At 37.3% G+C, this 23,363-nt stretch overlaps 1 protein-coding gene across 5 annotated transcripts in view; it reads left to right on the plus strand.

Annotated features, from left to right (window-relative positions):
• Positions 1–23,363, plus strand: part of klc1a (kinesin light chain 1a) — a 137,303-nt gene that overhangs the window by 13,703 nt on the left and 100,237 nt on the right. For 2 of the 5 annotated variants that reach the window (XM_082154002.1, XM_082154004.1), the window contains exons 6-15: positions 1,013–1,238; positions 2,448–2,535; positions 3,781–3,882; positions 8,248–8,421; positions 9,352–9,451; positions 10,514–10,566; positions 10,703–10,770; positions 10,893–11,001; positions 12,800–12,961; positions 21,339–21,469. In XM_082154002.1, the coding sequence (XP_082010128.1) occupies positions 1,013–1,238; positions 2,448–2,535; positions 3,781–3,882; positions 8,248–8,421; positions 9,352–9,451; positions 10,514–10,566; positions 10,703–10,770; positions 10,893–11,001; positions 12,800–12,961; positions 21,339–21,469 (1,213 nt within the window). Of the gene's footprint in view, positions 1–1,012; positions 1,239–2,447; positions 2,536–3,780; positions 3,883–8,247; positions 8,422–9,351; positions 9,452–10,513; positions 10,567–10,702; positions 10,771–10,892; positions 11,023–12,799; positions 12,962–16,893; positions 21,470–23,363 lie in introns of those variants that run through there. The other 3 variants (XM_082154003.1, XM_082154005.1, XM_082154006.1) reach the window with 3 other exon arrangements.

Genomic DNA, 23,363 nt, shown 5'->3' on the forward strand with positions numbered 1-23,363 from the left:
CACATTTCTTTTTTCCCGCTCAGTAACTATTGCTTGTATTGTACAATAAACAGTTTTTTGAAACTGAATCAAGGTTAATTTTAATATCAGCACTCCCAGTTTATGTGAATAAAATAGTTTGAAAACAAGCTGCTTTGTCATAACTACAGCAGAAATACTGGCGGATCCTTTCAAATATTCAAATTCAATATAACCATACCCATGAACCTCTCTCTAATCTTACCCGTATCTCACCTCAATAGCAGCAGAAGTGTTTTGCAATACAACATGAAGACAATAAGTATATTGTACCTAAGAATTATTTGTTTTTGATGTAAGTACATTGTAGTTAAAGACACCTAATATTAAGTGCGACCTTTATTTTTTTGTGAGATTTTAATCATACCTATTTTGGTTACACTTTATTTGAAGGTGTACTTGTTGCAGTGTTATCATACATTTAAGTACAGAGTAAAATCAATTAACAATATGTACTTACTATAGGGTTCGTTTTAGGATTTGGGTTTGGTTTAGGGTTAGTTGCATGTAATTATGCATGATTTATCATTATTAATACAGTAAGTACATATTTAACAAGGACACTGTAAAATAGTGTTACCGCATTACATTTTCACTGAGCTTGTCACTGTGTTTTGGTCTTTGTGCATAAGGAAATACCATAATGCAATCACTGCATCTGAAATCGAATACTTCCCTACTATATAGTATTTGAAAAACAGTACGGCAAAAGAGTAGTATGTCCGAATAAAACAGTAGGCGAAAAGTCCCTGGATGACCTACTTCTTCTGCCAACATTCTCGAGTGCGCATTTGATAGACACTTTAATATCCCATGAGGCCACAGGAGAGGATTTGTGAATGGCAGTGAGCATTTTAATATTACCACCTACTGTGAGGCACACCATTAGTTTTGGGTCTGTTATGCTTACAAATGCTTTCTAGGTAGGCAGCTCACTAAGTATTGAAACATATCTATAGACAGCAGATATTTATAAAGATTTTGTTTTCCCCAGTCCAGCCTCCTCACAGCAGTGCAGTGGCAGCAGCGCAGCAGGGCGGTTACGAGATCCCCGCTCGTCTCCGAACCCTCCACAACCTGGTGATCCAGTACGCCTCACAGGGCAGGTACGAGGTGGCCGTTCCCCTCTGCAAACAGGCTCTGGAGGATCTAGAGAAAACATCTGGACACGATCATCCCGATGTAGCCACCATGCTGAACATTCTCGCCCTCGTTTACAGGTCAGCAAAGAACTTTAGCTCTGAAATATGTATTGGTTTACTGTCTGCTCAAGAGACTTTAATGTACAATTTTAAGCATGTTGGTCATAAGTCCTGCTCATTTATGTGTACACTACCTTTCCAAAGTTTGGGCTCAGTATTTTCTTTTTGAGAAATTCATACTTTTATTCAGGAAGGATGAATTAATTTAATCTATTTCAAATAATTGCTGTTTTTGAATTTTGTATTAATCAAAGAATCATGAAAAAATACATCATGGTTTCCACAAAAATATTAAGCAGCACAACTGTTTTCAACATTGTTAATAATAAGAAATGTTCCTTGAGCAGTTTATTTGCATCACACGAATAAATTACATTTTAAAATAGAAAATATTTTAAATTGTAATAACATTTCACAATATTACTGTTTTTACTGTGTTTTCAATCAAATAAATTCAGCTTTGGTGAGTATAAGACGTAAAAAAACTCCACCTTTGAACATTAGTGTAAGTCAAGTCAAGTTTATTTGTATAGCGCTTTTCACAATACAGATTGTATCAAAGCAGCTTCACAGTATTAAATTTAAATAATACAACAAAGTTTGTTTCAAGAGGAATTTATTGATTGATAAAATTAAATTAAATATCCCCAAAATATCCCCAACTGAGCAAGCCAAAGGCAACAGTGGCAAGGAACCGAAAAACTCCATCAAGTGACCTAATGGTGTCCTAAAACTCCATCAGGTGACCTAATGGAGAAAAAAAACCTTGGGAGAACCCAGGCTCAGTCGGGGGCCAGTTCTCCTCTGGCATTTATGAGCTAGAGGCCGGATTGTAGTTTGAACTGTAGGATTATATGAATGCCTGGCTGAAGAGATGCGACTTTAAGTGTCATTCAGAAGTGATTCATGTTTTGTTTCATGTTAAAATACTTGCAGCAGTGCTTTAAGTGGAAAAATTGCCTAGTGAATCTCTAATTTTAATGTTAATCTTAAACTGCAGTATGGTATCAACAAGTGCTTTAAACAAACGGGCTGAGAACCTCCTCCTCCATAGCTTTTGTTGTAAACGATGGTAATATCCGGCTCGCAAGCCGTTGGGATATTAGGCCATTGTGCCATCACCCTGTTGCCATGGAAACAGCTTTTTGTGAGAAAGACCTTTGCAACAGCCCTTTGTTGCACAACGAGTCGCAATAGGTTGATGTGAAAGTGTTTTCTGCTCTCCAGGGACCAGAATAAATACAAAGAGGCAGCAAACCTCCTTAACGATGCATTGGCCATCAGAGAGAAGACCCTGGGCAAAGACCACCCTGCGGTAAGAACCGGTCCTGCCCTCATCTGTCTGCTCTCCACATTACAGTCTGTCTGTGCTGTGTGCCACTATATTGTGTGTGTGTGTGTGTATTGAAATAAGCGGCATAGACTGCTGAAGTTTGAGTTTGTCATGTGAAGCTCACGTCTTGCCCTCTCATCAGGACCAGCGTCCCACAATTCTCTGCAGAGGTTAGATGCTTTAACACCTCTTATAGATCTGTCTTCTGTTTCATTCTTTATCTTCTACCTGGCTGTTTCCTAAAACTGGATGCTATACTGAATATTCGCAATATATTTGTGATGATTTTCTGGGCGATATGAAATTAAACAACATTGTGAATATCATAATGATTTTAATGCACTTTTCCGACTGGTTTCACAATCCTTCCTCGTCTCACAACTTGCAAGTGTGTTAAGAATGATATTTTATTACTTAAATATTTGCCATCTATGATTTTAAACTTGCTATTAGAATTCATTTCTGTGAATTAATTTCAGTTAAGAAAGATAAAAAAAATTAAATTAAATAAAAGATAAAACACCTGGATTTATTATTTGTTTGCATCATCACTCAAAAATGTCTGCATATATATATATATATATCATATGCAATATTTTGATTATATAAAATATAAGTTGTGTAAACATTGATTAAATGTTGTTATTCATGGTGTTAATTTAGTGGAAAACAATGTGGAAAAAACATGCCCTGGATATTTAATAAATTTTTTACTTTGTTTTAGTGCTTTTATTAAACAGTTTGAATCTAGTATTTGGTTACAATGGCTATTTTATTAAGTAAGGGTTCCTCTGATAGAAAAAGCAACAATTTTTAAACACAATTTCACAATTAATATGTAAATCTAGAGATTTGAATATAATACAAATATCTAATATCGTCACAAGGCCAAAAATATAAATTTGCCCTTTCCCTTTTTCTTTTTCTTGTCACTCTTGCCGTCTGTCACACACGTATATGTCTCACATGCACTGAAGTATCTTAATCAAAGGTTGATCAGAACTCATCTGTCACAATGCACAGGGTGTATGCGTGTTAGTCTACCCACACTTGGAAAATTTGACCTTGATCGGATTTCAAGCAAGTAATCATTTTTCGTAAGATGACATGACTAATTGTATATAAATGACTGCACCAATTCAGAATCATTGATTGGTTGAATCGTTGAACGATTTCGAAATGTATCTGTGTATGTAAATATATGTGTATGTTTTCCTGTGTATGCAGGTGGCTGCCACTCTCAACAACCTGGCCGTTCTTTATGGAAAACGAGGGAAGTACAAGGAAGCAGAACCTCTGTGTAAAAGAGCACTGGAGATCAGAGAGAAGGTGGGTCAGAGGTCAAATGAATGAATCATGTGTATGACTTCGTAATGAATGTAATCTTCAATCTTTCCCTACCGGTTTTGCATCTCAAAACATAACTCACATTCACCTTTCTCTCTCTCTCTCTCTCTCTCCGACACTGTGTGTTTCAAAGACTTAAAAATAAAGCATCCATTCTTGGAAGCTCTCGGGAGAGATGTGAAAAGACTCTTGAAACATTTTGAGACATCTTCTGAATCCCTATTTCTTTTCATGGGGTTTAATTCTATTCTACTGCTACTTCAACATTCCTCCTTTTTTTTAGAGGCTAAAACTTTTCAAGTAATTTCACACTCATGCCTCTTTTTTTAGAGATCTTACAATACATCAGGACATTAATACGTTTTTTCTTGCCTATTAAAAAGAATTTGTGATTTCAGTTGACCATTTAGGACTTAATATTTTCTACGAGTTTTATTGTGTTGTTGTTTTTCCATAGTTCTCTGTGCACACTTTTTTCTTTTCCCCTTATCCAAAAATAACACCTGCAGCAGCCGCACACCTTCCGTACAGATGAAAATGTTGTGCTTCTTAGACACTCTATTCCCATTCCCTCCCGCTGCGTCACAGATTTATTTTGATCTCTTTATGGAGAGAGTTCTTCTAAGCCTGTGTGATAAAGCTCTTACTGCAAGTCTTGAGAGTCTTACTCAGAGTGCTGCGTCTCACACATGCAGAGCTGAGAGAAATAGCTTAGACAATCTGCTGAATTCAAAATCTCATCGCTTAACTTCTGCAGACATTTCATATTTAACTTTCTATTGCGGCATGACCAAAATCTTACACTGCCGTTCAAAGAAATAAATGCTTTTAATCAGCAAGAATGCATTCAATTGATCAAAAGTAATGGTAAACATTTATAGTATTATAAAATAATTATATTCCTTATAAATGCTTTTCTTTTGAACTTTCTATTCATCAAAGAATCCTGAAAAAAATGTGTCATGGTTTCCACAAAAAAAGCAGTGCAACTGTTTTCAACACTGATGATAATAAGAAATGTTTCTTGAGCAGCAAATCAGCATATTAGAATGATTCCTGAAGGATCATGTGACACTGAAGACTGGAGTAATGATGCTGCAAATTCATTTGCAAAATATTTGTTATAACATTTCACAATATTACTGTTTTTACTGTATTTTTGATCAAATTAATGCAGCCTTGGTGAACATCAGAGGGTTTAAAAAAAATAAAATAAAAAATGTTTTGCAGACAGCAAAGTTTTTAATGGTAGTGTACATATAATGGTATTTCACAATGTAGTTTATCTATTGTTTATATATTCATTTAAGTTCATATATTAGATCAGTTTGTTTTATTAGATGTTATTGATAATTTTTCTTTTATAGTATTGCTGTTGCCGCTGTTTTATAAAAGCCTTTTAGGGGGTTTTCATCACCATGGTAGAATAACTGAAGCTCATGGTATCTATAGAATACATCAGAACTCGCAAGATTAATTCGCCGCTAGTTTCTTTTAGATTTTCCTATGGGGGTTTCGATTTATGTGTAAAATAAAGCCTGTTGTAAACATAACTTGACAATACTTTGTCGTTTTGGTCTACAACAAACCCAAAATTACACAAACCCATAGCGAAAGCGTGAATTTTGAATCAGTTATGTTCATTTTTGAAAACTTACATAAGTAGCTAGATGAGACAGATTGGGATGTGATGTGAGTGTGTGCAGTGTACGTTGTAGAACAAAACTTCAAAGTATCGTTGAGTTATGTTTACCACAGTCTTTATTTTACTCATAAATTGAAAAACCCCATTATAAAACCCCATAGGAAAATCTCGAGGGAACATGCAGTGAACCAGTTGGCAAAGGTTTTCTTTCAACTTCAAAAAACATTGAATCACATTGGTCACAGAGGCCTTCACTGTGAACAGTCAATATCTCTCAACACGAGCCGAACAACAACAGAGAGGTAGAGAGATAAGCAAAAATGCTCATTGTAATTAATCTATAAAATCCTCCTTAAGGCCTGTGTTTTATAAACCGAGATGGAGACAGCTTAGAATTAAATCAGGAATAATATAATTTCAAACATATTTCAAATCAGGTGAAGGTGAAGTGAAGGCCAAGTATGGTGGTAACCCATATTTGGAATTTGTCCTCTGCATTTAACCCATCCAAGTTAGTGAACACACATTAGGAGCAGTGAGTAGTGAAAACACACACACACACTGCAAAATGTGGACACACACACCCATAGCAGTGGGCTTTCTTATTTGCTGTGGTGCCTGGTGAGCAATTGGGGGTTAGGTACCTTGCTCAATGTCACCTCAGTCGTTTCCTGATGGTATTGAGTATCGAGCCCGCGACCTTTGGGTAACAAGTCCGATTCTTAGGTCACAACTGCCCCAATAAGCCCCAAATCAGCAGTAAAATCTAATGACATTAGTATCATAAATGCTGCTTTTGCTCAAATCACACACACACACACAAAAAAAATCTTTGTTTTTCAGACTGGTTCAGGTCATTTGAATGCAATATGTAAATCTCTGATTCCTAACCTTTTTCTGCTGGGCCCCCTTTTTTTGTAGAGAAAAATATTTTCAAGCCCCCATATTAAGACACTCTCAGACATGACCTTGCTTGTATTTATTTGAAACATTATAATTAACACAGTACTACAACTTCTCAACTCTAACTGGCTTCTCTTTGTCTTCATGATGTGAAGTCTCTTAGTGGCGTCTTAACTTGTTCAGCTCCATACTGTCTGAAGTTAATATTTTGACACACTGTGGTTTCTCTTAATTACCCACAATTGTACTGGTGAATCTGAGGGCTGTCTAGAGGTGACAAAGCAAACGCTGCAAACTCATTTGTCCTTTGTGTCAAAAGTTGCGTGAGTGCTTGAAGCACATCAGAAATAGAGCGAGGCATTAGTTTGCGGTCGAAAATCTGTTGTCGTGCCGACGTTCAAACACATCCATCATGCTCACATAGAATAACAATGTAAAAGGAGCACAGTGGAATGCAAAAACGTGAGACACAGGGCATTGGGGAAAAAGTGGAAGTGGAAAAAATTTGCAAGCTTTAAAAAGGGTCTGTTCACACAGAATGTGTTTTTGCATTTCACTGCCCTGCATTTCCATTGTTTTTCTTTGTAAATGTGTTTGACCATTGCGCTCGTGTCTTAAGTTAAACTTTAAAAAATGCATTTCTAGAACTTGCAATTTTTTTGTTACACTGACCTATTTTAACCACTAAAACACATTCTGTGTGGATGGCCCCAGATACGTTTAAAAGTTGAACCTCTTTTTACTTGACCGAACCATTTTTAGAACCCCATGTCATGTGCAAGACATTGCAAAAAGTGTGAATAAGTGTCAAACACTTCCATGTTTATATAGAAAACTAATGGAGAAGCAGCGCAGTGGACTGCAAAAATAGGGGCTTTCGCACCGGAGGAACCTTTTCATAGTTCCTAGAGCTATTGGCGGAAGTACCCAGATTTTGGCGTGTTTGCAGAACTGAGAACGATTTTAGTTCTAGGAACTCCTTTTGGAGGAACTAATTTAGCTCCTACTTCAGAGTAGGGTCTAAATCAGTACTATAGGAATTATCAGTAACGTTAGTTACGCTGATTGGCTGAACGCACGTGAAACACCAGCACCCTCCATTTTTAAAAAAGCTAGGTAAACACACAGATTATAGCCTATATATTTACTCCAGAAACTAACTCTACGAACATGGAAAACAGTGATAGATGGGCCTCTTAACCTTTACGCTAAGGAGAAAATCTAACGCAACTTTGAGGTGACCAAGAGAAACATTATTGTATTTCTGTTCAGCTAGCAACACTAGACATCAACCACATGGCATACGCTAATACCTTTTCATGTACTGTCTATCTAATAACGTATTAGACAGGACTGTTAGACCGATCATAAACTAATGAACACGGAGAATGCGAGCACTATATGCTCAGGCTCTGGCTGGTGTTCTCAGCGCCGTCAAAATAAAAGCCACAACAACAACCAAGGCTTAGGTCACTTCAGAGTTCCTACTGGCGGTGCGAATGCAACCAGGAAAACGCTCATAAGGGAACTATTCGTTTTTGGGGAACCACCCTGGTGGCTAGTTCCTAGAACTTAAGTTCCTAGAACTACCCGGTGTGAAAGCCCCTAATGTGTTCTGTGTAAACGGCTCTTAAGAGGGGCTTAAGATTTTAACTGGTAATTGGGACCGTTCCCACAGCCACCATAGTAAGCATTAGGATGAATAACCAGGTCATCCCCTCTCTGTAGGTGGTTGTATACTACAATCAGAGTAACACCGATAAGGCAGCTGAATAACATGAGCTGTGTTTGTGTGTCAGGTGCTGGGGAAGGACCACCCTGATGTTGCTAAGCAGCTGAATAATCTGGCCTTGCTGTGTCAGAACCAAGGCAAGTATGAAGAGGTGGAGTACTACTACCAGAGAGCCCTGGAGATCTACCAGACCAAACTGGGCCCTGACGACCCCAACGTGGCCAAGACCAAAAACAACCTGGTACAAACACACTCACAATTTACACTCCCACTTCACACTCCCCATTCATTGAACTAGCAAACAGACCTCCATTTGTGGAGTTATGCATTTCTGAGCATGTAAAACCTTCAGTATACATTTGTCATAAATAAATAATGGATTAACTTTGCAATCGAATATCCCATTAGAATAACACTAATTCATTTTGAAATGATCTTCTGTCTGGTCATTCTTTTTAATTACCATTAAGAAATGTATCCATATGGTGTGGTGTCTGCAGTGTTTATACTGCAGGATTTCTGTCGCCTCAGCAAATTATACACATGAGATATGGCTCATTCTGCTTTCAGTGTAATGGAAGAAGCTTTTACAGTAAATAGTCGTGCTCGGACTGAAACATCTTTAAGCTACGGAGCCCCCAAAGGGACATGGTGAAGGAAAAAAATATGAGATGGGAGGAAAAATTATGTCAGTGCTTTTGCGTTTTCTTTGCCATTACTTTGCCACTTCCTGTGGAGTTTTTTTCTTTTCTTGCGACTAACCAATTAATATAAATGTTGGTCGTAGCGTTTAGTTGACTATTAGGGGGTAGCCCTAGTTTTGAGAGGGAACACAAAGTTTCTCTTGGGAATGCGAAAGTTTTGCGAATTAATGCAAAGTTTCTCAGGGGATTGCAAAACTTTAGCGAGTTAGCGCAAAAGGATTGAAATATATTTTTTCCATCACCATGTCCCTTTAGGGGCTCCATATTCAGCAGACGTTGTTTAGGGTTTATGGCAGCTATGATAAGATGTACTGTATATGAGCCATTGATATTTATTAGACAATTATTGGTCTAACTTTTTTCATGCATATAATACAGTCAATAAATATACTTGGTCAAATGTAATCTAGAAAATTGATACAAATAAATACATCCCTGTTACTGACCCATTTCTCTCTCTTTCTCAGGCTTCATGCTACCTGAAACAGGGGAAGTTTAAGCAGGCCGAGACTCTATATAAGGAGATCCTGACCAGAGCCCATGAGAGAGAATTTGGCTCTGTAGATGGTATGTGTGCTTTTCCCTGACCCAAGCATTTTTTTTGAATATCTTTTTGCATTGTTCTCTATGGAATATTAAAATGTGCTCGACACTATTCTACTTAAAAATAAACCTCACAAACTTTCTAAGCATGCTTTATACAGTCAGCAGCAGCGACACAGCTTACCACACTGGAGTTTTGCAGAATTCAAAGTGAAGCTTAACATGCTCCTTAGGGCTGAAGGATATGTTATTTATTCATTATATATTTGTTATGATTTTGCTGGCGATATAAAATGAATCCTCTTTGTGAAAATGGCAATAATTGGCAGATTTATTTGCCATATTTTGTTAGATTATAAATGTTTTTACTGTAACTTTTGATAAATTTAATGCATCCTTTCTTACTGACCTCAAACTTATGAACAGTAGTATGTATTAAAATATTTTAATTAGAAATTCATGTAAATTTTGGTAAATGTTGCTGTGAGATGTATTGATTAATGTCAGTGTCTTAAATATATCAAGATAATATTTATATCATCCAGTCCTTATGGTTGCACACGTTTGGAGTCACTTATGCGCACACACACTTTCAAACTCCTTTTTGTTACTCTAGTTCTGGGGCCACTTGCATAAACATAGCCGTTATGTTATTAAGACAGTTAGTGTATCTTACTTACTTTTCGGTATCAAATTAGGCCAATCTACATTATATAACTGACTTAAAAAAGTTATAAGCAGTCTTAAAGAAAAAAATGTGACGACTAACTTGTAAGACTAGTCTTGGTGGTTTATGCATCTTCTTTCCTTCTCTTACATGCTCACACACACACACACACACACACACACACACACACACACACACACACTGGCAGGAAGACATGTTGATTAATTGTGAAGCTCTAACCAAGAGCTCATTTGTAAGCTAAAAGCTCCCACTGTTTCTGTCAGTGAGCACACTAGTCACCTCAGGCACTAGAAACACCATCACTCATCATATTGAACTTAATAGCTAGGCATGTGTGTGTGTCTGTGTGTTTGGGCTTAAAGTGATGTTGTTTTTATGTCCTTTGTTTCCCCCTGCAGATGAAAATAAACCCATCTGGATGCATGCAGAGGAGAGAGAAGAACAGAGCAAGGTGAGAACAGGTCAAGGTTCACAGGACGAGAGTAATGTTTATACTACAATATGTTTTAATGTTGAAAATTAGCACTGTCCAGATGGTACTTTCAGTGTTTTTGAGAGCTTGTTTCTAAACGCTCTCTGTGTTTCAGGGCAAGCAGAAGGATGGCTCTCCGTTTGGAGAGTATGGTGGCTGGTACAAGGCCTGTAAAGTAGACAGGTCAGATATTCACTCATCTGCTGCATGCATTGATACAGTATACACAATTTGCTTAGCCTCAAGATTTTACTTCTGCAGCATCACAATGAAATGTTTTCCTGTCTGACTTCTGCCGCCTGCAGCCCCACTGTGACGACCACACTGAAGAATCTTGGCGCTCTCTACAAGAGACAGGGCAAGTTTGAGGCTGCAGAGACCCTGGAGGAGGCGGCTTTGCGCTCCAGAAAACAGGTGTGTGTGTGTGGTCTCTTGGTGAAATACAAACGGGCCAGCTGTCACTTAGGGTTCAATAGGTTTTTATTAAGGTCTTATAAAGGTTTAGCTTGCTCATATTAGAGCATACGGCACTCGCATTGAACAAAGTTTGTGAGAAGCCAGAATGCGTATCCATCGACTGAAACATACATGAACCTAACCCTGCCTGTCTGTTTTACGCGTATTTTCAACAAACCATATTATAAATGTGTATGTGTCATCAGATTTGAGATGAATCACAGTGCAAGTGCGTATAAAATTTGTTATATTAATATATAATATATTGTGTGTGGGTATATGAAGTATTTAGTTTGATATTATTTAAAGGTGGGGTATGTAATTCTCTTTTTTGGCAATTTTTTTCAAAATCACTTGAAATCCTATTCCTAACCCACTTACAGCCACTGAGTTATGGCGCTTTTCCACTGCATGGTACGGATCGGTACGGTTCGACTCGGCGCGAAACGGTTCGGCTCGCTTCGCTTTTCCACTGCGTGGTACGACTCGGCTCGGTACGGCACGGTATGGTTCGCTTTAGCTCGGTTGCTTTTCCACTGCAGTTAGTAGCTTCAAAGTGGGTGGGACTGATCGTTATAGTTACCGTCTCTACTGCCATTACATCATCATATTAAATGCGAATTTTCCATTCCGTGTTTCCCCATCCACTCCTCGGCAACCAACGAGAGGAACGTCTGCACCTCGTCCACTGACCACGATTCAGCTTTTCTTTCTTTTTTTTTTGAAGTTTATACTCTTTTTTTTTTTTTTTTTTTTTTTTTTTTTTTTTTTTTTTTTTTTTTTTAAGCAAATACTTTTAAAACAGGCGCTACAGCGTTGGCTGTTGTCTACTTGCTATTTAAATCTAGCGGGTTTAGTGTCTCGTGTCGTAAATACAATGACGCTGGTATTGATGATTCTGTCTGACCAATCAGTGATCTGCAGTGTTTTCACGTCACATTTTAGTATCGGTACGGTACGCTTGGAACCTCAACAGAGGTGGTACCATTTAAAGCGAGCCGAAGCGAGCCGTACCGTACCATGCAGTGGAAAAGCGTCAAAGCGTGCCGTGCCGAACCGAACCGAGCCGTACCGTACCATGCAGTGGAAAAGCGCCATTAGAAGCACTGAAATGAAAATGAAGCAATTTAATCATCTGTGGAACGGGCAGGACTCGAAAAACTCCAGCCAATCATTTCCAAGACCACCTAGAATCATTGGATAGTAAGTGCGTCAATCAAACGGTCGTACCATACCCCCCTCCCCCATCCCCCTCATGTTCTTCGAATGGGTGGAGTCAAAGGAAAGAAGGTAGGACCATTTGAGTTGTGTATTTTCAAAATCTGCTGGCTGTTTTGCAAATCACATACCCCACCTTTAAAATATAATGTTATATTTAAAAATGATGTGTGTTTTTTTTATATATAATTATTATAATTTATTATAATACATAATAAATAAATTATGAAAAAATATAAATAAATATATTAAATATATATTTATATTTTTTCATTATTTATTATAAAATATCTAAATAAGTAAATAAAAACAAAATGTGTGAAATATATAAGATAATTATAATTAAGAATATTCAAACTTCATTGATTTATATTGACAATGACAACCTCCAAAAACAACCATATAAGTTTTTCTAGAATACAAAGTCACTATAAATTTCTATAAATGGGCTGATAAGTTGTAGGTCAAAGTTGATAAAAAATATGATTGTTTTGATCAGACCATATTTGTTAATTTTGTGTTGTCTGTCTTCCTGCAGGGTCTGGACACGGCACATAAGCAGCGTGTGGCGGAGGTGCTGGGAGACCCTGAAGTACGAGAGAAGCAGCGGAGCCGTGAGAGCCTGACCTCTGACACGGTGAAGTACGAAAGCGGCCCTGACGGAGGAGAGGAAGTGAGTATGAGCGTGGAGTGGAACGGGGTAAGTACAGTACACACCGCCCAGGCCCACACACACACACTACAATATCTCACGGGTCTCTGAGTCCTGGCAGGCATAAATATTCAGTGAGAGGATAGTGATGTAGGGCGGCATGTAATTCTGACCTGACAAGACACAATAATTCCCGCATACATCCACCCCACCTCACATCCAGAATTAATCACATGAAGAAAAATGCATTTGGATGTGTGCCAGTGCATTGATCAAACTCTATTTTAGACAGGAACATGAATCACTGAAATCAGATAAAGCTAATTATATTATTACAGTGGCTTGTATTGAGTTTAGAATCAAAAGTATGAAAGTAACCTCAGTCAGTTCAGCATTACTGCTCTCAAAGAGCGGCGTGTGGAATTTGCAGGCCTGTTCTGGGGCTCAAATAGTGTTGGATTGGAGTTACTCTTTATACTTTCTGACTCCATACATCGTTGTAGTCATATTCCTCATGCTGATTGAGTGTCAAAGTTATTTGCCTGTAGTGCTTTATAGTGGCCTGACTTGAAACCCTATTAACCCTTTCAACCATGAATTAACTCAAATGATATTCATTGACTGCAGAGATTGTTTGTTTTTTTACATAGTTTATATTTAGTACACATTCTTTATACATAATACACTACCAGTCAAATGTTTGGACTCACTTGACTGAATTTCTGTATGATTAAAAATAAATATTTTTTGATTTGGAGTCTTATACTGAAATGCTTGAAGTTGTAGATGCATTTAGATGTTAATTTATAATAATGTTACTTATTTATATATATATATATATATATATATATATATATATATATATATATATATATATATATATATATATATATATATAATAGCAATTATAATGATTATGATTCAATTTTACACAATTATTTTAATAATAGTATTAAATGTAATATATTCTAGTATTAATATTAATAATAACCATTATAATTATATAATTATTATTTTTATAAGAGTTGTCCAGACATTTAAGTGGTACTGTATTCATACACATTTGATATATTCAAGAGTATTAATGTTTGATACCGTTTCATTTATGTAAGTTAATCATTTTCGTCTTTTATTGTATTTTATAAAATATATGTATCTAAAAGAAAAATATGTCTTTAAACAAGAGTAAAAACTTTAATTATTGATATACCTGCGGTTTCTAAAATAAATTGCTAAGCAGGTGGGTTGCATTATTGAAATAAATCTCATGCATTTGCAGTTTAAAGCACATCTTGTCTTTTAAACACACTCAATCCTTAAATTAACAGAATTTCTTACGTGCCAGACACAATGAATTGTTTAAAAATTGTCCACAAGTTTAATGAATGATCCAAATCATCATTAATCTAAACAGAACTCATTCATTCATTAACTTCCTCTCTGTAGCTTAGCATTAGATGAATATGAATGCTTCTCTTCTGTAAGGCAGATGTTTCGTAGCTGCTGTTTTGATCATCACACCTCTGCTGTAGTCTCTCTGCAATTCTGAGTCACAACTTTAATGCTGCCGTAGCAACAGTAACCATAGCTCCAAGACAACCAATCAGCATCCCCCATGGCGAGAACCCACCCCCCAATTCAGATTGTGGGAGGCTCCTATCAGATTCATCGAGCTGGTTTGGCTGTGATCTCATTCACCTGAATTTCCCTTCCCTGTCTTTCTTGCTTATATGTCCTTGTCTCTTTCTCTCGCGCACACGGCTCAGTACTTCACTATATACTGTACTGTTATATTGTTAATCTTCCTCAAACATGCATTTGTTTTTCTTACACATGCAGGCACTCACATAGCATAAAATCAGCAAGGTCTTACATTCACGTACATGTTGGCGTGGGCTGTGTGTTCTGTACTCCTGGTGTGTTTTTCTGATTTGTCTCATTGAATGCATGCTCTAATCCTATTTGTGAATGTGTGTTTGTTTGCACACTTAAAGTATCCTCTTGCTTTCTACCTCTTGCCAGTCCATTTTGTGTTATTGTCCTCATCTATTCATATCCCTCTCCCAGTCAAATCTGAGGTCCATAATGTATAAGCTTGCACAAATCAATAGGACCTCAGGGTTGATAGTGTGCCATTTTTAGACCTTGCTCATGGTTGTAGGAATAGAGTCATGGAAAAGTGCCTGTGGCTTTGGCCTCTAAACAAGACTACTATGCTGAATTTAATTCGGTAAGCCATTTTACACGAAACAAACACATGATCCCATGTGTGATCACAGAGGCACAATATTTGTATTCTTTGTTTTGTTCCAGATTTCAGTTGCTTTTGTTTATGCCCCTGTGAGTTGCTGTTGTTCTTCTGAAGAGTATATTATTACCACAATCCATTTACATGTTCCCTCTTGACTTGAAAATTGCAAATGCACGGTCATGTTTTTGTGATAGTAATGACATTTGAATATAGGCCAATGCCAAAAACCAAAAGCGTATTCATCAACCTGGTACCTTGTAAACTTTGTTAGAATCAGAAATTAGCATCACCCTTGTTCCCTCGACAAAGCAAAGACCAAAGTTTTATGATTCTTACACATTGTCCATCAAGACAATCTTCATAAATGAACAAAACTTTTATGATTTTTGAAAACGAAATGCATAAACACAACGAGGCTGTAAAAGCAGATTTTATGTCATAGAATAAAACGCGAACATATCTCGTGTTAAACATTATTTCAGACATTTAACCAAAAACCCATTAAAAAAACCCATTGACTTTTGAACTTAACTCGTTTCTGGGATTTAAATGAGTCCCAATGTAATTTTTTTACATTTTCAAATTTTTTTCGTGTGTAATGTTGCTGTTTGATCATGAAAAATGTATGCAAATTTACAAAGCACAAAGTCCACTCCAAAGGGAGTTATCAGTGTGCACTGTTTCTGAACTCCCTGAAATGCCCTTGATTGTAGCCTTGAATTTTCCTACGGGAACATATATATATATATATATATATATATATATATATATATATATATATATATATATATATATATATATATACATATATATCACAATATTCCTCATTTACATAATTCCCACCCAAGGCATAAAAAATAAAAAAAGGCAGAGGCCTGGTTGAGTTGCATTAGTAGTGTGTTGTCGTCATGTCCAAGAGACGCTGTTTTTTTCATTCCAGCTCAAGTCGTGCTTGCAAAGGTGTTTTTTGACTATGATGTAAACGTGTTTCTAGAAGACCCCATAAACAAATTATGAACCTGTATATGATCACAACAGGACACCTTTAAGACTAATTCCTGCAGAACTCTGTTCGAACTGCTGAATTTTGGACATTACTTGTCGTTTTTCGAGTGAACTGACTATAGAAGAAAAAGTTTTCTCTAATGCTATAGCGCCCCTTGTGGCATCTCTGAGAATGCAGAGAGAAGAGAAGTGTGTACTGGCGTAACGGAGGCCTGCGAGTTAACCTCACTCCCCTGGCCTCAAGAGACGCACTAGCAACTGACGCTAGATGCTGCGGTCTTTAGCGTCCTTGTTAGCGCTCCTGCCTACCATGCAGGAAATGCCATTTCGAATCCTGCTCGGAGCGGTGCAAGTAGGACCAGAGGGGTTACATTGGTGCCGTGACCCGAATGGGAGTGTGGTTTAGGGGGGGTCAGTGTAACTGAGGCCAGCGAGTAGAACTGGGACGAGTAGAACCGGAGGGGTTACACTGGCACAATTTGAGCATTTGCTTGTGTACAGTATGTTTCAGGCCTTACTGCCATTTAACATTTTGTGTTTCTATATCTCTTGCTTTTTCATCTGTCTCTTTTCATTGTCTGCACTTTCAATTTCAGTCTCCCTAATAATATAACATTTTGTCTCTGTTCCTCTTTCTCTATAACCTCTCTCTTCTCCTTGTGTACTTATTCTTCCTCCTCTTGCATTGCTCTCTCTCTCTCTTTCTTTCTCGTGTGGTTGGCAGGTGTAACTCCAGGTGCCTTGTTGTGGTTGTTGAACTTACCTTCTGCATGATGGATGCCCTCCTCACCCCCCCTCTCCAGCTTTGATGTTTTCCGTCTCCTCTCTCCGAACGGCACCTTTCCTTCTCCTCCTCCTCCTCCTGTGGGCATAAGTGGGCTAAAGCAGACCCGACCTGGCCAAGTTCCTTGGCCTTTCCTTCTTGTCAAAGCTGAACTAAGTCTCTCTTCTATCTTGCAGCACTATAATAATCTGTCAGTCTGTAATATGTCAGTAGAGAGGTCTCCTCTTGTCCGTCAGTCTCTTTAACTGTTTGTCTGTTCATCTGGAATGTAAGCTGCCATTATGTCTGTGTCTCTAATTAACTTCCTTTAAAACTCCATCTCAGAGTCTCCCGCTGTATAAATCTCTCTTTTAGTAAAGACTCTGTTTTCCTGCTCAAATACTCAGAGGGACTCTCCTCCATTTTTCTTTCCCTTTTTAACACTGATTGGAATTTTCGTCTTAATACAACTGCTTTGGTGTTTAAGCAGTAGTTCACTCGAGAAGGAAAATTCTGTCATTATTTACTCACCCTCTGAATCTATTTGCTGTTATTTTCTCCATTGAACACAAAGGGAATTTTTGTTCATAGTGACCATATCTGTCAAAAATAGTCCATGACTTGCACTCTTATATAAAAGAGCTGTGTAAAGAGACCTTAGAGTAGAAATCATATTTAATATAGGGCTGGCCTATTACATACAAGTTTGTTTATATAATATGTGCATATATAAACAAACTTTTGTTAGATTAATCAATTTGACTAATTAAAACCAACTCTAATTAATGTCTATGCTGTACATTTGACATACATCCTCCATAAAAACAATATTCTGTGTTCATTAATAAGTTATACTCAAAAGCATTTTTGGCATAATGTTAATATTAAAAAACTTAATCTCATTCCTCAAATTTTAATTAAAAAAAAAAGTAAAAATTATACTTAGAATAACAGTAATTTGTCAAGCTTCCTGAAAGTTTAAAATAAATTCAGTTTGATTCAGTATAATTGTGTAGAACTTTGGACATGTGGTCATACTTTTGAAACCATATTTATATATAATTTATAATATTTATTTTTAAAAATAACTTTATTTAGCTATCATTTTGTCTTGAGAAGTATATGGAAACATTTCTTATGTGGTATAGCTTATTCAGGGCAGTGCGAAATTAAAAAAGCAAAATGAAATCTTAAAGACCCCTCTTATTTCCTTAAAATGATATAACAAAATAATATATTAAAATAAATGAATAAACAGAGGGATGAGTCAAAATTGTACGTTCTAATCACCATTATGCCAGAAATGCTGTAAATGGAGCTTCTCTCATATTGACGCTAACATTGATTTAAGCTGCAAGGCCTGTGACACTCAGTTCTCTTGTTTCTCATTGGTTCCCCTCAATGTCTTGTAGTGCTGGGAGCCATTTGAACTTTGATCTGCTCTGTCCGAAAGTGAGCCCTGTAATGCTATCTCTCTCTGTCTCTCACACTTCCTGTACAGTGCATTAATGTGGCATGGTTGTGTTGTTCAGCATTTGTATAGACCAGCAAATCTTGTTTTCCACACACTTTTTCAAACCATTTCATATTGTTCATTATTCAAAGACCATTGTATATAGTAGAACACTAGAAAAGGGAGATGGGTAGATGAGAAGGATTAGATGGGACGAATAGAAGCATGTCTGTAGAATCTGATGCTCTTGTTTTCTTTCTTCTACTAACATGTTCTCTGGTGTGTTGCTGCATCTTGTGTCTTTCATAACTAAATAAAACTGACTTTGCTGACCACAGCCTCTGCTTGTGTTCTCCTTCTCTTTATCTGTTTTTGAAAGCATTTGTGTGTGTTTCCGGTGAAATGTTTAAACCTGATGTTGGTGTGCGTGTGAGTTGGATGTGTCGTGGCTGATTGCTGTAACTGCTTGTCTTTTAAATGGAGATGATGGTCATGATTTTTCTGGCTCAGTGTTGCATCTTCTTCAAACCTCTCCTCCTCCCCCTTCCACCTCCATCACCCCCTCGTCGCTTTTCCAAGCCCCTGGATGAATAGCAGGTTCAGGGGGTCAAAGGTGAGGGGTCGCAGCAGAAGAGACTGCAGCAGAGCAGACTGTGGTAAAGATCGGAGGACGAACTGTATCAGGACCTACAGAATATTACAGGGTTTATAAAATCATGGGAAGATTTCAAACCTGGGAACTTAATTTCTATAGTGATCTTACTAGTAATGCTCAGCAATGTTTCATTAGCTAGAAATTGCTGTTTTGTGAGTGCAGTCTGTATACAGTTATATAATTATTTGAAAATAATAATTTCATAATGTTTAATCATTCTTATCTACCACTCATGAATAACTGGAAAAAGTAATGGAGAGTCATTAAGAAATAGTAAATATTTTTGGGGAGTAGGAGCGTGATAATTATTTATACAATACTCTTTTCTTTCTAAAGATGAAAATAACAAAAATTAACTGTGGTCATGTTTAAGCCATTATTAAGAGATTTAGAAATGGAAGTTTTAGTTTAAAGGGTTAGTTCACCCAAAATGACCTCGTTGTTCCAAACCCGTAAGACTTTCATTTTCAGAACACAATTGAAGATCTTTTTAATACGTAACTACCACTTTAATGCTTCAAAAGGTTCATAAAGAGATAATAATAAATAATAATTCATTACATTTATATAGCGCTTTTCTCGGCACTCAAAGCGCTTTACATAGAAGGGGGGGAATCTCCTCAACCACCAATGTGCAGCATCCACTTGGATGATGCAACGGCAGCCATATTGCGGCAGAACGCCCACCACACACCAGCTTACTGGTGGAGAGGAGACAGTGATGAAGCCAATCGGTATATGAGGATGATTAGGAGGCCATGATGGACAGAGGCCACTGGGCAAATTTGGCCAGGATGCCGGGGTTACACCCCTACTCTTTCGAAAGACATCCTGGGATTTTTAATGACCACAGAGAGTCAGGACCTCGGTTTTACGTCTCATCCGAAGGACGGGAGGAGATCATAAAACTAATCCATATGTATTGAGCGGTTTAGTCCAAATTTTCTGAAGAGACTCGATTGCTTTACATGATGAACAGATTGAATTTAGGCTTTTATCCACACTTAAACATTGATCAGTGAACATAAACAGAAGCTTAATTGAACCTGCTTGATGCGCGAGAACAAACCTCATTGGTTCTTGCGGAAGCTCAAACGTGCTGCGTAACAAGAATGAACCTCATTGGTTCTTGCGGAAGCTCAAACGTGCTGCGTAACAAGAATGAACCTCATTGGTTCTTGAGGAAGCTCAAACGTGCTGCGTAACGAGAATGAACCTCATTGGTTCTTGCGGGAAGCTCAAACGTGCTGCGTAACGAGAATGAACCTCATTGGTTCTTGCGGGAAGCTCAAACGTGCTGCGTAACGAGAATGAACCTCATTGGTTCTTGAGGAAGCTCAAATGTGCTGCGTAACGAGAATGAACCTCATTGGTTCTTGAGGAAGCTCAAACGTGCTGCGTAACGAGAATGAACCTCATTGGTTCTTGTACGTCAAGCGAACATGCTTGAGCTTGTTTACCACAACTGATGTGTGAGTTGATTAATGTTTATATGTGGATAAATGCCTAAAACAAATCTGTTCATTTTATAAAGCGATCGAGTCTCTTCAGAAAATTAGGACTAAACCGCTCAATTTATATGGTTTCGTTTTACGATCTTTTTATGAACTTTTTGAAGCGTCAAAGTGGTAGTTGCTTTGCTGTTAATGGAGGGAGAGAAATCTGTTAATATATATACATTTGTTTTGAAGACAAATTAAAGTCTTATGGGTTTGGAACGACATGTTAAATGTGGTTGGCTTTGGAATTTGTCCTGACCAGCAAATATTATCTCATTTGTAATGAAAGGTTATATAATTCAAATATGAGGTTATATAATTCAATTTTGTAAGTAACTTTATAAGGTTAGTTCACCCAAAAATGAGAATTGTCATGAAATTTGCTCACCCTTATGTCAGTCCAAACTGAAAAAGACATTTGTTCGTCTTTAGGACATAAATGAGGATGTTTTTAATATTCTCATAATTTTTGTCCATCCATTGAACGCTCAAAGCTTTAAAAGTTCATGAAGACATAACGGTAATCCATATGAATGGACATGATTGCTTTATATTGTTTGTCATATAACTAAATGACTTGGAATGGCATGAGGGTGAGTAATTTATAACCGAATTTTTCTTTTTCGGCTGAACTATCCCTTTTAAACCAACATAACTGAGGACCATATTTCCAGATCCAGGTAAGTGATCATTGTGCTTGAGTGTGTTTGAGGATGAGCTTGTGTCAGTGCCCTCTTTCACTAATGTGCAGTATGTAAATACATCTGTGGTTTTAACGCTGCAGCGTCTCTGTTGGCAGGACGGCTCGGGCTCGTTGAAGCGCAGCGGTTCCTTTAGTAAACTACGCGCCTCTATCCGACGCAGCAGTGAGAAACTGGTCCGCAAGCTCAAAGGAGGAGGCTTACGAGAAAACGAACCCAAAAATCCTGGGTAACTATCACCACTTCCATCCCTATTTTCAGACCAAACCTCCCCTTTCCAAAATCCAAAACCTTCCCACTACGGACTCAGCAATGGGTAGGCGAACATGACATCATGACCATGCACTGGAATAGCAACTTGAATGGCTATATGGTTTGAAAACTGGGACAGGAGAATGCTCAATCACACTTTTGGGAAGACATTGTTAAAATGATTCAAATAGAGTTTCAACTAAACTCTGCAGTGAAGTAGATCTTGAGGAGCAGGATTGAGCAGTTTAGGATCCCACTGGGACAGATTTACTTTCTATATCTCTGTCTGAAATGATGCCACTAGACATTCTAAAGATAATTTAAATGTCATTGGGAGTCATAGACTGTAAATATGGAGAGCATGAAGTGAATGTCCCAATCTGAATTACTCTAAACACTGGATGACACCAAAAAGGAAATTGCTTTTCCCTTTAAGAGGGTTTATGGACTGGTTTTATAGAATTCTCTTTAATGTGAGGAAGGCAGGTGACTTTGCACACTGTGATAACGTTATAATGAAGGCAAGTCCTCTGCCGGTATGCAAGTCTTTCTCTTTCACTGCCCAGTTTTAAGTGGATGAAGGGATTTGCTTGCTTTATTAACTGGGCTGTATTTTTTGCACATGAATAAACCTGCTTAACCCTGAATGACATATTGACATCTAACGTGACGGACGGATGACATTGATGCAGTGTGTTCAGGACGGCTCACTGGGGTTCCTGTAGCATCTGATTTGCCAGATGTGACTAACTTTCTCTCCTTACCCTGTAAAATGCCATTTGTTTTTATTTATTCTTTGCATTTTAACTATTTTCTTGCGTGTGTTATGATTACTTTGTTCATCTTTTTGCCTGGTGATTTTCTTGATGCCTTTTTGTGTCTGCTTGGATCTTTTTTTAATTTTTTTTATTTGAGGACTTTTATTACTCTGTGCTGTGTTGTACATTTGTTTAATTGAATAAACATTTCCATGCAAATTTGCTGTCTGCTGCATGCCTGTTTCCTCCATTTTCTGTCTTTTGGTCCCACTTGCTGTGTTATCCAATTTTTTTTAACCTTTCTTCATCATCTCCTCTCTGTCTACCAACTCCTTGGCAAACTACTTCTTTTTACTGTTGTACAATGGACCCTTTTCACAGACTGTGATGATGCGTTTACACAGTTAACATTGTAAATCAAGTTTTTTTTAAATATATATTTAAATTTTTTAAAATGTAATATACATTTATAACACTATACTTTTAGCATTACATTACAGAAAACTAGTAAATAGTGCTGTGTGAGGCTGAGGGAGTGACCGCAAATTTGAATGCTATAATTTTCTTGTATTTCCATTCATTACTATAGAAGTTCGACTTCCGCTTCTGAGAAATCCAGAAGTGTGAAAAGGGTCCATTGCAGCTCCTTTTTGGTGTCTGTTTGTTTAGTGTATATCATTTTGTGCAATGTTTGTTATAGAAATCACCCTTTTCGGTCTTAAAAAAAGAATTTACCCTGGAATGAACATTTTGTCATCATATACTCACCCTCATATCTTTCCAAACCTGACTGATTAAATCCAAAAGTGGTCCAAATGACTCGTTGCAAGTATTTTAAATTCATACACCAGTTTTGTGTGAAAAATGTACAGAAATTTTACAAGTCTTTCTCATTTTTGCAACGCTCAAAAATATAATTTTCTGTCCTTCAAATTCAAACAGGTATGTCGTATTCAGTTACAATATATGCGAAAACCAATTGCGTGTCGGCATTAATGTCAAACTTTGTGTAAAGCTTTTATTCACCATTTATAAATTTGAATATAAAAAACAGAAGCGTACAGGCTTGAAAAAAACATGAGGGTGAGAAAATACAGACTTATAATAATAACT

This window comes from Leuciscus leuciscus (genome assembly GCF_965113295.1).
Source record: "Leuciscus leuciscus genome assembly, chromosome: 22".
NCBI classification, from domain to species: domain Eukaryota; kingdom Metazoa; phylum Chordata; class Actinopteri; order Cypriniformes; family Leuciscidae; genus Leuciscus; species Leuciscus leuciscus.